At 42.4% G+C, this 14,350-nt stretch overlaps 1 protein-coding gene across 7 annotated transcripts in view; it reads left to right on the top strand.

The window, feature by feature from the left end:
* HIVEP1 (HIVEP zinc finger 1) overlaps positions 1 to 13,723 on the top strand; it is a 153,168-nt gene extending 139,445 nt beyond the window's left edge. For all 7 annotated transcript variants that reach the window (XM_026511496.4, XM_026511495.4, XM_048225674.2 and 4 more), the window contains 2 exons: positions 4,965 to 5,476; positions 7,055 to 13,723. In XM_026511496.4, coding sequence (XP_026367281.1) covers positions 4,965 to 5,476; positions 7,055 to 8,236 — 1,694 coding nt within the window. In that variant the 3' untranslated portion in view covers positions 8,237 to 13,723. The remainder of the gene's footprint in view (positions 1 to 4,964; positions 5,477 to 7,054) is intronic.
* Positions 13,724 to 14,350: the final 627 nt, after the last annotated feature.

Genomic DNA, 14,350 nt, shown 5'->3' on the forward strand with positions numbered 1-14,350 from the left:
AATTTATACTTAAGTATTTCATTATTTTGGTGCTGTTTTAAATAGTATTGTATCTTTAATTTTGAATTCTAGTTGTTCATTGGTGGATCATAGAGTTCTTAATAGATTTTTTTAAAGATTTTATTTATTTATTTATTTGAGAGAGAGAGAGACAGAGATAGCGAGAGAGCATGAGTGGGGAGGATAGGGAGAAGCAGGCTCCCCACTGAGCAGGGAGGCCGACGCGGGGCTTGATCCCAGAACCCTGGGATCGCAACCCGAGCTGAGGGCAGATGCTTAACCAACTGAGCCACCCAGGTGCCCCCTTAATAGATTTTTTATTATCCTTTTAATGTCTGTGGGTTTATAGTAATAACCCCTTTTTCTTTCCTAATGCTGGTAATTTGTATCTTCTTTTTTCTTAGCCACTATTACTAGATGTTTATCATTTTTCTTTCTTTTTTTATTTTTTTTTTCAAAGACCCAGCTTTTGGCTTCATTGGCTTTCTCTGCTTTTCTTTTGTCAGTTTTCTTTATTTCCATTCTCATCTCTGTTATCTCCTTTCTACTCCTGCCTTGGGTTTGGTTTCGTTTTCTTTTTCTACTTTCTAAAGGTGAGAAATCTGATTATTTATTTAAGACCTCTATTCTAACAAAAGTGTTTGATACAGTAAATTTCCCAATAGCCACATCTTTAGCTGCCTTCCACAGTTTGGATGTTATATTTTAATTTTCATGTAGCTCAAAGTATTTCTGACCTTTCTTTGGGATTTTTTTCTTTGACCCAAGGATTATTTAGGAATATGTTAGGTAAATCTGGACTATTGGGGGATATTCACATATCTTCCAACTATTGATTTCTAGTCTCATTGTGTTTTCATCCAAAAACACACTCTATATGACTTTTATTCACTTAAATATGTTGAGGTTTGCTTCGTAGCTCTGAATATGGCATATATTGGTAAACATTCCATGTATACTTTTATAAGGAAAGCGTATTCTGTTGTTGGGTGGAATGTTCTGTAACTGTCAGCTGGGACAAGTTATTTGATAGTGTTTTTCAGGTCTTCTGTGTTTTTACTGAGTTTCTGTATACTTGTTCCATCAATTACTACAAGTGGAATGTTGAAGTTGAAGAGAAACGTTCAACTGTAATTGTGGATTGGTTTATTACTTTTTTCAGTTTTAGCCTTATTTATCTTGAGACTCTGCTTTAGTTGCTACACATTTAGGATTATATGTGTTCATAGTGAGGTAACCCCTGTATCATTATGTAATGTTCCTTTTCATTCTTGATCATATTTTTTGTTCTAAAATCTACTTTGTCTGATATTAGTATACTAGTTTTTCCAGCTGTAATTTAGTTAATGTCATAAGGTATATCTTTCTCCAAACTTTATTTATGTCTTTATATTTAAAATAGGTTTCTTTTACACAATATGTGTACTTGGCGCTTGCTTTTTTTATCCAGTCTAGCTTTTTCTCTCCCTTAATTCATGTATTAGACCATTCCTTTTAATGTTATTTTTCATGTAGTGGAATAATATCTATCCTTCTGCCAGCTGCTTTTTTAATTTCTTTTTTTCTTTTTGACTTAATTGAGCATTTTTTATGATTTTGTGTTATCTTCTCGACTTTGTTATTTATACCTTTTTAAGAAATGTAGTTGTCTTCCTTCAAATAATGCTACATTACTTCACAGGTAGTGTAAAGACTTTGTAACAGTGTATCACACAGCCACACTGTGACTGCTATCGACAGTTGTATTTTAGAGCCAGCAATTAAAACTTGAGAAATAATTTTGTCTTTATCCTAGTTCTGATGCTCTTCATTTGTGTGTGGTAGACCCACATTCCCATCTGATGCCATATTCTCTCTGCCTAAAGAGCTTCCTGTAACACTTATTGTCAAGTGAGTCTGCTGACAACGAATCCCCGCAGTTTAGGTTTTTCTAAGAAAGCCTGCATTTCTCCTTGGTCTTTGAAAAGTATTGCCAGTGGGCACAGAGTTCCAGGTTGGTCCATTTTCTTGTTGTGATTATTACTTTGTTTTCATTTGTAGCATTTCATTCCTTTCTTTTTCCTCGTTTCCATCTCTCAGCTGAAATTCCCATTGGACATTGCAGGTTGTCCACCTTCCCCATTAGAGCCTCTAACACACCGCTTACTTTAAAGCCTGTGACACGTCTAATGTCTGTATCACATCCAGTTGGTTCTGATTGCTTTTTCTCTTCTGAGTATGTTTTTTTCCCTGCCTTTTTGTATGCCTTGTAATTTTTGTTGAAAGCTAGACATCTTGTGTAAGACAGGGCAGACTATGTAAATAGTCTTTCTGCTTCCTAAGGGGTGTGCCTCTCCTGTGGGGCCCTTAGTGCGGGCGTTAGTTTCTCTAGTTAGGGGTCCCATCGTGTGTGAGAGATTTGGTGTAGCAATGGCAACTCTCAGAGCACCAGAGGCTTCAGGTTCCCATAGAGATAACTTGTCTTTGGGGTGGTGGGTGGATTACGAGAGCAGTGCCTGTTTCAGCCCCAGTTTTAGGTCTTCACTTTGTACTGTTCTTCTCCTGTCCCTTGCCCAGCAGTTTTGGGCTGTGACCTGTCACTTAAGGGTCTTAGCTTGGTGTTAAGGGGTGAGGAGGAGGACAGGATGCCACCTGTGTTCTGATTCAGCCTCAGTCTTCCACATGTACCGTGTTCTTAGGTTTCTGGGCCGTGCCCCTGGTGTTTCCCCACCACTGCCTCAGCTGTTGTGGTAGACTCAGCTGGTAATCTTGTCCCTCCTCAAGGGGTAGAGCTGTGTTTTTTCTCCTATTCCTTCCCTTTCCCCACTGCAGTAAGTTTTCACCAGTGTCCTGAGGGCAGCAATGCTTATGCCCTTCTGTTCACAGGGTAGTGTTTTTCCCTAGTGGGGCAAGGGGAAGTGGATCCAGGTGGAATATCTTGCCCCCTCTCTATGGCTACCGCTCCTGTCCCCCAGATCTGGATCACAGTGGATAATGAGCACTCTTTTCTGTGAGCACTCGAGTAGGCTTCATGGCATAGAGCCGGCAGAAGAGCGTAGCTTCAGAAGATTCACACAATCCTGCCAGACTGTAGTTGGCTTTAACCAACCGGTAGGCTGAACTCTTCCAACCAGTGTCCCATTGCATCCACCCCAGATGATGATGCAGGCTTGGTGTCTCCTCTCTTCCCGCAGACAGGGTCTCTGCTTGGAGTTTGGACTCTTTGATTGATTAGGACCTCAGCTTTTTTACAAGGACTATTGAAAAAGTCATAAATACAAAATTAGGCCTGTACCTTTTTAAATAGAGTAATAGTTTTTAAGGTAAAGCAAGTTTCATCCTAGTTAGACTTCGTAGCAAGGCTGACCTCTGATGAAATCAGCCTCCCTCTCCAGTCACCTGTTCTCCTAATCCTCTGGTGTCTCCTGATTTTCTTCAACTTTCCGCTTATTAAAAAAAAAAAAAAAAATCAAAATGTCTGATTTGGCACTGTTGTGGCAAACTCAAAACAAATTGCAAATGACTCTCCAGTTTTAGAATCTCAAACATCAGTAGGGTTGCGGAGAAATATCTGAGGCAGGAGGCAGGGCAATTACCCAGAAATCACCCATCCCATCTCTAGCATGGACACCTGGTGGGATTCAGTAAATCAGTGTTATTTTAGAGCAAAACAGCAGAACCCTTAATGCAAAAAGCAAGTGAAATCCCATTTTAAAGTACCCAACATGCATATGTTTTGTCCTTGAATGTTTTAATTCTAAAAGTAACGTGTACTTGAGATAAACAACTTAAAAATTCGAATCCATTCCATCTTCTTGAAATAATCACCCTCAAATGTTATGGTGTCCATCCTTTGAGATTTTTCTGTAAGAACTTATCTCTGTAATATACAAGGAGTAGTAAAATAAATGAATATGCAGACCATTTGGAATATGCAGGAAATAAATTCTCTTCAAAAAATATGTGTAAAAGCAGAATGTTAAAAAGTATGTATAAATACAGAATGTTTCAAAGCTAAGCTGAATACAATGTGATGTCTTCTTTATTATGGCTCATGACAGAGAATGGGGGTAGAGGTTTTGCATTCATCTCCCTCCATTTAACTTTTTAAAATTTATTAGCTTTCTAAGGAAAAGCACCTTGAATTTTGTAAGATTTTTAAACAGATAAAGTTTTAAATCCAGAACCACATGAGCTTATGAGAATTTTGAAACTGTTTGAAACCTGGACCTTCTTGAATATTCTTTGTTAAACACAGTCCCATATGAGGTTATGACGCTGATATGAATGACTTAGTTAACGTTCCTCTTCGTGTGAGGACTTGAATTGTCATAGAAAAAAATGATGGGAAAATTTAGCACCTCTCAGTAGAAAAGAAAAGAAAAGAAAAGAAAAAAATAGAAGTCTTAAATATTAAAGAATATTACTACCCTGAGGACAATGGAAACATGTCTAAAATACTATTCCCATATGAATTTGCATATTTGATATAATTATCAAATAGAATCATTTCACTTACAAATATGAATGGCATCACGGTCTTTGTTTTAATTTGTTTAATTAAAGGGAGATACAAAGAAGTAGAGAGAAGGAGCTCAGGAGGAATTGTGTTGAATTCTGTCAAATTTTCGTGTATCTTTCAGTCTTCTTTGATAGTTGAGGCCTTTATCTCTGATTTTCTTGATACATTACCCTTGCCTGTCTGTTCTTCCGAGGTCCATTTCATGGTCTGCATCCCTAACAATTGTCCTGGCCATGCCACTCTCTGTCAGCCCCTCCCTTCTCTGATTCCTGGACTGACTGACCTGTTCATCCCCTCGCCGCTCTCTCTCTCCTCGGCAAACCTGTAGGCTTTTTGTGGGTAGAGCCCTCGTCAGTTCTATTCCTCACATTGCTAAGCTTACAAAATAATAGTAATAATAAAAGGTTGCATTTGTCCACGTGCAAAACGTTCTTTAACATAGCCTCTCGGTTGTTTTTATTAGATGAAAAGCAAAGATTTGGTTTTGAGCGGTCTGGGTATGACCTTGAAGAATCGGATGGCCCGGATGAGGACGATAACGAAAACGAAGATGATGATGAAGACAGTCAGGCTGAATCTGTCTTGTCAGCAGCTCCCTCCGTTACAGCCAGCCCGCAGCACCTTCCATCTAGAAGCAGCCTCCAGGACTCTGGGAGCGTGGAGGAGGACATCAGGATTGCCGAGTGCTTCTCTGGGGTGCACACGGACCCGATGGACGTTCTGCCCAGAGCCTTGCCCACCAAGATGACCGTGCTCAGCACAGTGCAGTCAGACCACACCAGGAAGACAGAGTCTCCGGCAAAGACCAGGCAGCATGCTGCAAAAGACGGAGAAGAACCAACGACTCCTGTAGACTCTTCTCGGTCCCCTGAAGCTGCACCCAGATCTCCATGTCACCAGATGTCTATAGACTACCCGGACCCCGAAGAAATTCTGGGAAGTTCTGTGGCAGGAAAGACTATCACTTTAACACAGGTAAATGCTTTCTTTGTTGTTGGTTTCCTTTCGTTACACCTGTTAAGTAGGGGGATCCTAATGGCTTAAGAAAATAATGTACTTAAATTATTTCTTTCTGGCTAAATCGGTTTGTTTAGGCTTAATTGTTTTATTTAAAGGCAAAGGACATTTACAAATGTCTTTTGGCTTCTTGCTAGGTATTTTAATTGGTTTCACAAATTGTATCATAAATCTGTGAAAGGACCAAATGGATCTTTAAAAATATATTCATTTGAAAAAATATGTATGTGCCGCTTGGGAATGTGAACCTTGGGACCTATTTGTCCCAGTGCTTACCCTGAGTTCTCTTTCCACTGGCATCGATATGATGGATTTGCACGAAATCATCCAAACATTTTGCACTTTGCCCCTGTCGGCAAGACAGCTACCAGTTTGTGGCAAAGCTGGTGTGACCCAAATAATGTACCAAGAAGTTCACTTTGCTCAAGTGATCGGATTGCTGTGGCCAGCTTTAGAGAGCTTCGTGCCAGAGAACCAGCTCAGGGCCACACACAGGCCTACAGAGACACAACCTATGTGTGCTGCGAATGAGTCTCTGCTTTTACCCCTGGCGGTTCATGAGGAATGTTTAAATCTGTGGTAAGAACATTCATCTCCCTGACACTTGCCTTACCTCGAGTAGGGATTGACGACAGCCATAGGATTTATTTCTAAATGTGGCAGATTTGGGTTTGCGAGGTAACCCTGAAGAAAAATAAAGACTGTGCAAGCTCGGATTTCTAGAGACTATTCTAAATTAATATAATTTAACTTAATTGGATTAATACTTAAATTATATTTGATACTTAAACTAGTATATACGTTAATGTAGCTCTATAATATAGATATTATCAAGAAAAAGCTAATATTTAGGTGATAATCTTGGGCGGGAGGGAGATTGGCAAGATTTGTCCCTTTTCATGACTTCCAGATTTGGTCCCCTGTGCTCTCGGCTTCTCTAGCCTAAAATCACTTAGACACACCTGCCAGTGCCTGGAAATCGGGTTTTCAGTAGACATTTCATAATCCTACAAATGAAGGAACAAAGGAATAAACAAACAACTGCAGACTTTTTTTTATTAATGACAACCCTTTATTTCAAAAATGAGTAATCCTCCAGTTGATTTTCCCTTTGAGTTGATAGTCAAAGCCAACTAATGTTGCAATTTCTCTATAACTCCTGATCTCTAAAGTAAGGTAGAGCTGGTAGTGCCAGCAGTAATAACAACAACAGAAATAAAACAACAGCAATATACTTATGGCTACATCTCAAGGTTAATTTCCGTATAAATGAGATGATGCCCAGGAAATTTGTTTGAAAAATGCAGAGTATCATACAAAATGTGTTGCTGCTATTTATACTAGAGATTAAAGGCGTAATAGATTTTTTTAGTTGGCAGTGTGTTTTTTAAAATGAAAACATCATTTTCAGCAAGCTTGTAATTTTTATACAAATACACACGCTTCCGCCTCGTTAGGAAGAATAGGTTTGATGGCAGCAGTTTAGCTCAGTGACTGAGAGCCCTATCGTAAAAGGGTTTTCCTCTTGCCTTTCAGAGCACAGCATCAGTAAGGCTTCCTCCTCCTGCCGCGGAGCGCAGCCCTCGGACAGCGGTGGCGGTTCCTTCGGGGGCCTCGCCCCAGCCTGACGCTCAAGAACAGAAGCAGCAAGTGACCCTCCAGCCGCCTCCAGGCCTGCCCTCCCCCCAGACTCATCTGTTCAGCCACCTCCCTTTGCACTCTCAGCAGCAGTGCAGGACGCCCTATAACATGGTTCCGGTCGGGGGGATCCACGTGGTACCTGCCGGCCTCACGTACTCCACGTTTGTCCCCATCCAAGCCGGGCCAATGCAGCTGACCATTCCGGCCGTCAACGTCATTCACAGGACTGTGGGCGGGGCCGGGGAGTCCGTCCCGGAAGGTCCGGGCGCCGCACACGCCGCCGGCGTGGCCGAGCTCAGCGGCGTCGTGCCGTGTATTCCCATCGGCCAGATCCGCGTGCCGGGCCTTCCGAGCCTGAGCACGCCCGGCCTGCAGCCGCTGCCGTCCCTAAGCATGGAGACCGTCAATATCCTGGGCCTCGCCAACGCGAACGTGGCCCCGCAAGGGCACCCCGCGGGGCTCGCTCTCAACGCCGTGGGGCTGCAGGTTCTGACCGCAAACCCTTCCTCGCAGAGCAGCCCCAGCCCTCAGGCGCACATTCCAGGCCTGCAGATCTTGAACATCACGTTGCCTACCTTAATCCCCTCGGTGGGTCAAGTAGCCGTGGACGCGCCGGCCGCCCCCGAAATGCTCCCCGCGCACAGCAGAGCGCGGGAGGCGCCGCCCAAGCCCGCCTCGGCCGACGGCGCCCCTGCGGGCAGCGGGAGCGCGTCTCCTCAGGGCCCGCGGGCAAATGCAAAAAATGTCCCCGATCCCCCTGCCCCCGCAAGAGACCACGCCAGGCCCGACGGCGGCGGCGGTAAGACGGACGCCGGGAAGGCCGCCTCGGTGAATCACGTGAAGCCCCAGGCCGAGCTCGCGCCCGTGCCGGGCAAAGTGCCGGGCAAAGCAGCGTCGGCGCGCGAGCCTCGGCCGAAGGCGCGTCCCGAAGCCCTGGCGGAGCGCCCCGGCGCGCAGACGCTGGCCCCGGACGCAGCGGGGCCCCGGACCGCGGCGCTGCCCCGCAGGCCGGCCACCGCCCAGTTCAGCGACGTGAGTAGTGACGACGACGAGGACAGGCTCGTGATAGCGACCTAGTGGCTCTTTGGGGGGGGCGGGGGAGTTCGGTTTGGGTTTTTTGGTGGTTTTTTTTTATATATAACACTTAAAGGTTTCTTTGAAAACCCTCCTTTCCTTAAAGCACATTTTTCTGACATAAACTCATGACTAATCTTTGTGCAATCATGAACTTTTGACCAATAATTGTTTTGTGTCCGCTCCAGCCATTTTTGTACATGTTGTATAGACACTTGTGCCTTTTAGGAGTTTATGTTTAGAAGCTGTACAGATTGTTGAATATCTATATACATAAAATATATATTATATATGTATATGAAAACCAGGTAGTTATTTGTGTTTAGAAAAAAAAAACCTGTCAAATAAATCAGATGATTAAATTATATGTTGCACTGTTAAATATAAATTTTTATGGCTGTGGGGCAGAGTTTCTGTGTATAAATTAGTATGTAAACTCCGTATTTATTGTATTCATATTAGTCTTTGAAAATGGGTCTGTCCTCCTTGTGTAAGACAGTAACTTTACACTTCAGACAGATTTTCTGTGTCATGAAATGTTTCAGTAAAATATTGTTTACTGACTTTACCCTTGCTTACGTTGTGCCTTCTTTACAGATCCATGATCCGTAATCTGTGTTGAGAGAAGAGCCATAGGTCACATTCTTTCCACACTCGCCCCCAGCCCCATTTTTGAGAAACGGGGGCTTTACTGGTGTTACTCTCCCGTGAAACTCCGTGAAACCCATGGGACCGAGAGGCCTATTTTTCTTAATTTGTGAAAACTCATTTTATAGCTACTAACTTACAGAAGGTTCCGTACTTACACTTTCTGCAAATACGTAGAGCATGCAGCCTGGAACCGGCAAAGTTCCTTCATGCGGGTGGGACAGGTTCTGGTCAACATAAAGTAAGTTAAAAACAACTGTCCGGAGGACGCCTGGGTGGCTCTGCCTTGGGCTCAGGGCATGATCCCGGCGTTCTGGGATCGAGCCCCGCATCGGGCTCCGTGCTCAGCGGGAAGCCTGCTGCTCCCTCTCCCACTCCCCCTGCTTGTGTTCCCCCTCTCGCTGCCTCTCTCTCTGTCAAATAAATAAAATCTTAAAAAAAAAAAAATTGTCCAGAGAACTTGGAGGAGGCCCATGAAACCGGTTTCTCAGGCTCCGCCCCCAGGTCGGCTGGTGAACCACTGGCTCTTCTTTCCCTCAGAAGAAGTCCTACTGATAATGCTCAGAGAGCTCAATGGCCAAAACCAAAACGCAGAGGGACCCAGATTTACAGAAGAACCAAACTCAGACTTCTAAGCTACTTATGTGACTCTCTTTAGAAATGATTATTTCCCGTCCGGAGAGGCTTAGCCATCCTTGCTCACTCAGAAAACAGTCACAGTTCCCATTGCAGTGACTTGCATTATTACTCAAGCGTTACACATGCTAGACTTGTAAGAAGGTGTTTTAATGTTGAAATTGAATGTACAGCATATCTTTAAGGCAATGTATTCACATTTTTTAAAGGCCTCCTTCATGAGGATACCAAGGGTACGAAGCTGGTGAGACAACAGACGATTGGGGGAAGTGTTGGAGACCTACTGCTGGCCAGGCCCTGTTTTCCGTGACTTTGGGAAGGGCACCTTCCATCTTGGCCTGCATGCCCTGAACCTGAATTATTATTTCTGCAGTCTGGCCTCAGCAGGCTCTAATGGGTCCGTGATGGTTTTGTTCCACGCTTGAATTTTTATTTACACTTACGACAGATTAAGTAACAAAATTCTCAAAAATTAAAACTAAACTCATATTCCAAGATAGATTTGAAAAGAATTCTAGAAACTTATAAGATTTGCATTGCTCTGTCAGTATAGTTATTGAAAATGAGGTCCATTATCCATCAAATTTCTCAAAATTAATGTTTTAACTTCATGTCATGCTTTCTATTATACTTTTTATTGTACTTTGCCTAAAATTTTAAAGCAGTATAGCAAACATGTTTGTTCTAGAATCATATTTTAGTTATGTATAACTTCTCTAAATTCAAAAGTAATGATCAGAATTGTGGGATTGGGGCTTTGGGGTTTGTTTTTTTTTTTTTTTTTTTTTTTTTTTTTGTACAGATAGAATTTTCTTAATTTGAAAAATTTCCTACATTTAACCAAATACCAAATGCTGTGATATACTTGGATGCTCCCTTGAGAATTTCATAATGCTATAATATATCTTAAGCTGCTTTTGTAGTCTTGACTTTTCAAGATTCATTAAATTATACACATACCTTTAATATTAGTGACTTTAATACTTCAATGTGGCATTCAGATAGTTTGCTAACATTTGAAATATGCAGCTAAGTGAGAAATCAAAGTCTGGCCCATTTTATTTTGAAATAGTCACATAAAATATAAGGGAATAATTCTGAACATTTTCTGCAAAGTCATCTTTTCCCACAGAGCACTGTTATTCTTAAATATAAGTGACTTTCAAATAATGCAATCCAGAGAGCTGGTGAGCCTACATTTGACTTTTATTGTCTTATACTGTCATGAAAGACCCAGGTCACTGGAGAACTGGAGCACAATGACCATAGCAAATCCCTGTGATAAGTTCTTAGCCAAACAAGTGAAAAGCATAATGTGAGACAATTTCAGTATCTCCTTGTATGAACCCACTGCAATGTCACTCTCAGAAGTGTTGAAAATAGCTAAAGAACCAAAGATCTGGTCAACACATGGCTGGCTGAGTTGGTAGGGCATGCAACTCTGATCACAGGGTCTCAAGTTCAAGCCCCATGTTGGGTATAGAGATTATTTTTTTAAAATAAATAAGTAAAGCTCATCTAATAAAACTTATTTTAAAAAAGGTCATCTTTCTAGTTTTTAAAGGTTGGTATATCTGTTTTATGAAAATGTGTGGTGTTAACATAAGTTAGAGGCATTCAAGTAACTTGTTTTCATTTCCCAAACTTTAGGCTTCGGTGATACTTAATTTTTCAGAATGATAATTAACTGATAATATTTCACAAAGAGATTTTGTTTCTCTCTTTTTTTAAATAATACAGCCATGACTTTCATTTCACAGGAACAGCATAAATAACACTCTTATTAGTTAATCTCTGATCTGAATTTTAAATGATAGGGTTTAACAAGGCTTATGGAGATGTTCATTATTTTTGTTGGAAGACTGTCAGGCTATTTCTTGATGCAAAATATAACATCGGGTCAAAATATAACAGCAGTGCTCTTCTTTACTTTTCTGTTTTTAAGCTTACGTTTTGAGATCAAGTGTAAGCAACACCAAAGGGTGACTTTCATTAAAGGCATTTTGTCTCAAAACTATCTATAAATTCTAAACACGGGATATTAAATCTAAGACAAGAATCTTCTTCCAAACTGGTTTCCCATGACTTTGAGTTATCTATTCAATGAAGCTTTATTTATAATATTTTAATGACCCTGGCTCTGCCATCATTACAAAAAAAAATTTTTAAGCAAAATGGTAAAATATTTTTCTGTACAGGTTGTATAATCTGAAAGTCATGAGGCTCTTAACTCTATTGGGTTTGTCCCTAGAACCTTGCATATACAAGGTTCTGTGGAAGGAACTATAGACATCAGAGTTAAAGCAGAAATAACCTGCTCTGGGGTGTTCCCTGTCCCCCAAACCAGGCTCAGGCCTGAAGAAGACAGGCATCCCAAATCCAGCATTTATTTTAAGTACCAACCAACTCCAATACAATGCAAGATAACAAAAGAAATTAGAAGGCACCTTTCTACCCCAAAGGAGCACGCTTGCCTAAGACTTAGGCCGTATAAACTAGAGAATAATACTAGACCACACACATCTTAGAAACCACAGACTATAAACATTTTGAGAAGAAAGTTATTACCTTAAGTAATTAAAGAACGATTTGTGTATGTTGGGGACTGCTGTAATTTGAAGGAGGAATGGGATTTGGGACGTCAGAGATCATGCTAAGCGGTAGAACAGAAATAGCTGAGATGACTAGTTACTTAGAAATTGTGCCGGGGGCGCAGGGGGGACCACGTGGGTGGCTCAGTCGGTTGAACATCAGACTCTTGGTTTCAGCCCAGGTCATGCTGTCCAGATCATGAGATGGAGCCCTGCGTCAAGGTTCAGACTTACCATGGAGTCATCTAAAGTTTCGCCCTCTCCCTCTTCCCCTACCCCCACTCTCACCTTCTCTCTCTCTCTGTCTCTCAAATAAATAAATAAAATCGTTTTTAAAAAAAATGCCTGGAAAACAGTCTAAGTGGAAGAGAAGACTCACTCGGGCTTTCACCAAATATTTATTTAGCACCAACAATGTGGAGAGGACTTCGGAGAAACGAATGTAATGCAAGTAAGTGTCTACCCTCTAGGAGCTTCAGTTCTGGTAGAAGAGTAAGTGTAAGACACAGGGTATCTCAAGAGGCATGAGAGTGAACAGCAGTTCCCCTTGATCCGTGGTTTCACGTTCTGTGGTTGCAGTTGCCCGCAGTCAGCCTCAGGGGGAGATACCCCTCCCCGCGCAGCCTCGGTGGGTCGGTAGTAGCCTAACCCTACGCCACCCCCCCACGCCATCTCATCACACATCATCACGGGCAGGGTGAGTATGGTACAGTAAGTTATTTGAAGAGAGAGAAACCACATTCAAGTAGCTTCTATTATAGTACATTATAATTGTTCTATTAATAGTTACTGTTGGGGCGCCTGGGTGGCTCAGTCAGGTAAGCATCTGCCTTCGGCTCAGGTCGTGATCTCAGGGGTCCTGGGATCAAGCCCCGCATGGGGCTCCCTGCTCATTGGGGAGTCTGCTTCTCCCTCTCCCTCTGCTGCTGCTCCCCCTGCTTGTGCTCTCTGTCTCTCTCTCAAATAAATAAAATCTTTAAAAAAAAAAGACTGTTGATCTTTTACTGTGCCTCATTTATACATTTAACTTTATCATAGGTATCCATGTATTGGCAAAAACAGCAAATAGAGGGTTCAGTACTATCTGTGGTTCCACACATCCACTGTTGTGGGAGGAGGGTCTTGAAACATATCCCCACAGAGAAGGGGGCTACTGTACAACCAAGAGCATCAGTGCAAATAAGGGGGAGCTCCTGGTTAAATTGATCAAGGAACGCCTTATGGAGCACATGATATTTAAGCTTGGCCTTGAAGGGACTTCACTAAGCAGAAGCAAAAGAAGGGAAGGACATTAGAGACAGAGGATGTGGAGGGCAACCAATATTTACCCCTGCTATGTGTAGTCTGTAATCTCATTTAAACCTAGGCAGATGTTATTCTCCCATTTTACGGACAAGGAGGCTGCATCTCTCATTGTTTGGAATCTTCGACATGCTGGTGCAGGAGCTGGTATTTGAATCCAGGATTGCATGACAACAGCGTTGCACAGAGGCAAAGGTGCAGAAAGCACGAAGAAGGATCAAGACAAAGGGAACAGACAATGTTTGTAGTGGTTTAGCGAGCACCTGCCAAAGCCATGGTGACACTGTGGAGACCAAGGGACGGAATTGAAGATGATTAAAAGTATGTGGGCTCCTCACATGAAGGGGGCACTCACTGGGTCAGAGTCATTCATGGGGGGATAGGAGTGTCATTTCTTTACTGGGGAATAATTTAGGGAAGGAGCTGGCAATCATAGGTCAGAGAAGTGAGGAGGAAAAGGAAGGAATGCAGGGAGCATGGAAAGCAGACACACTTGATCCATTACCAAGCTGGCCACGGTATTTCTTCCTAATTGGTGGACTCAATAAAATTACAGGAGACATTTATTGATCGTGCAAATCGATGAGGATCAGTGTCCAAGAAGATTGGACCAACCGGAGAAATTGGCTGGATATAAGACAAAATTTAACAGGAAAAATTAAACTGTTTAAAAATGTAGCAGTTTGATTTATACGAAGCTCCGTATGTGCCACTCTTACCATCACCCCACCCCACCCCCGCCCAAAAAAAGCATTGTCTTGGGGATATTAGAAATACATTAGCTAGACCCACATACAAAAATAGCCACGCTGGGGCGCCTGGGTGGCACAGTCGTTGGGCGTCTGCCTTCAGCTCAGGGCGTGATCCCGGCGTTCTCGGATCAAGCCCCACATCAGGCTCCTCTGCTATGAGCCTGCTTCTTCCTCTCCCACTCACCTGC

The sequence above is a fragment of the Ursus arctos genome, unplaced genomic scaffold (assembly GCF_023065955.2).
Source record: "Ursus arctos isolate Adak ecotype North America unplaced genomic scaffold, UrsArc2.0 scaffold_31, whole genome shotgun sequence".
Lineage (NCBI taxonomy): Eukaryota > Metazoa > Chordata > Mammalia > Carnivora > Ursidae > Ursus > Ursus arctos.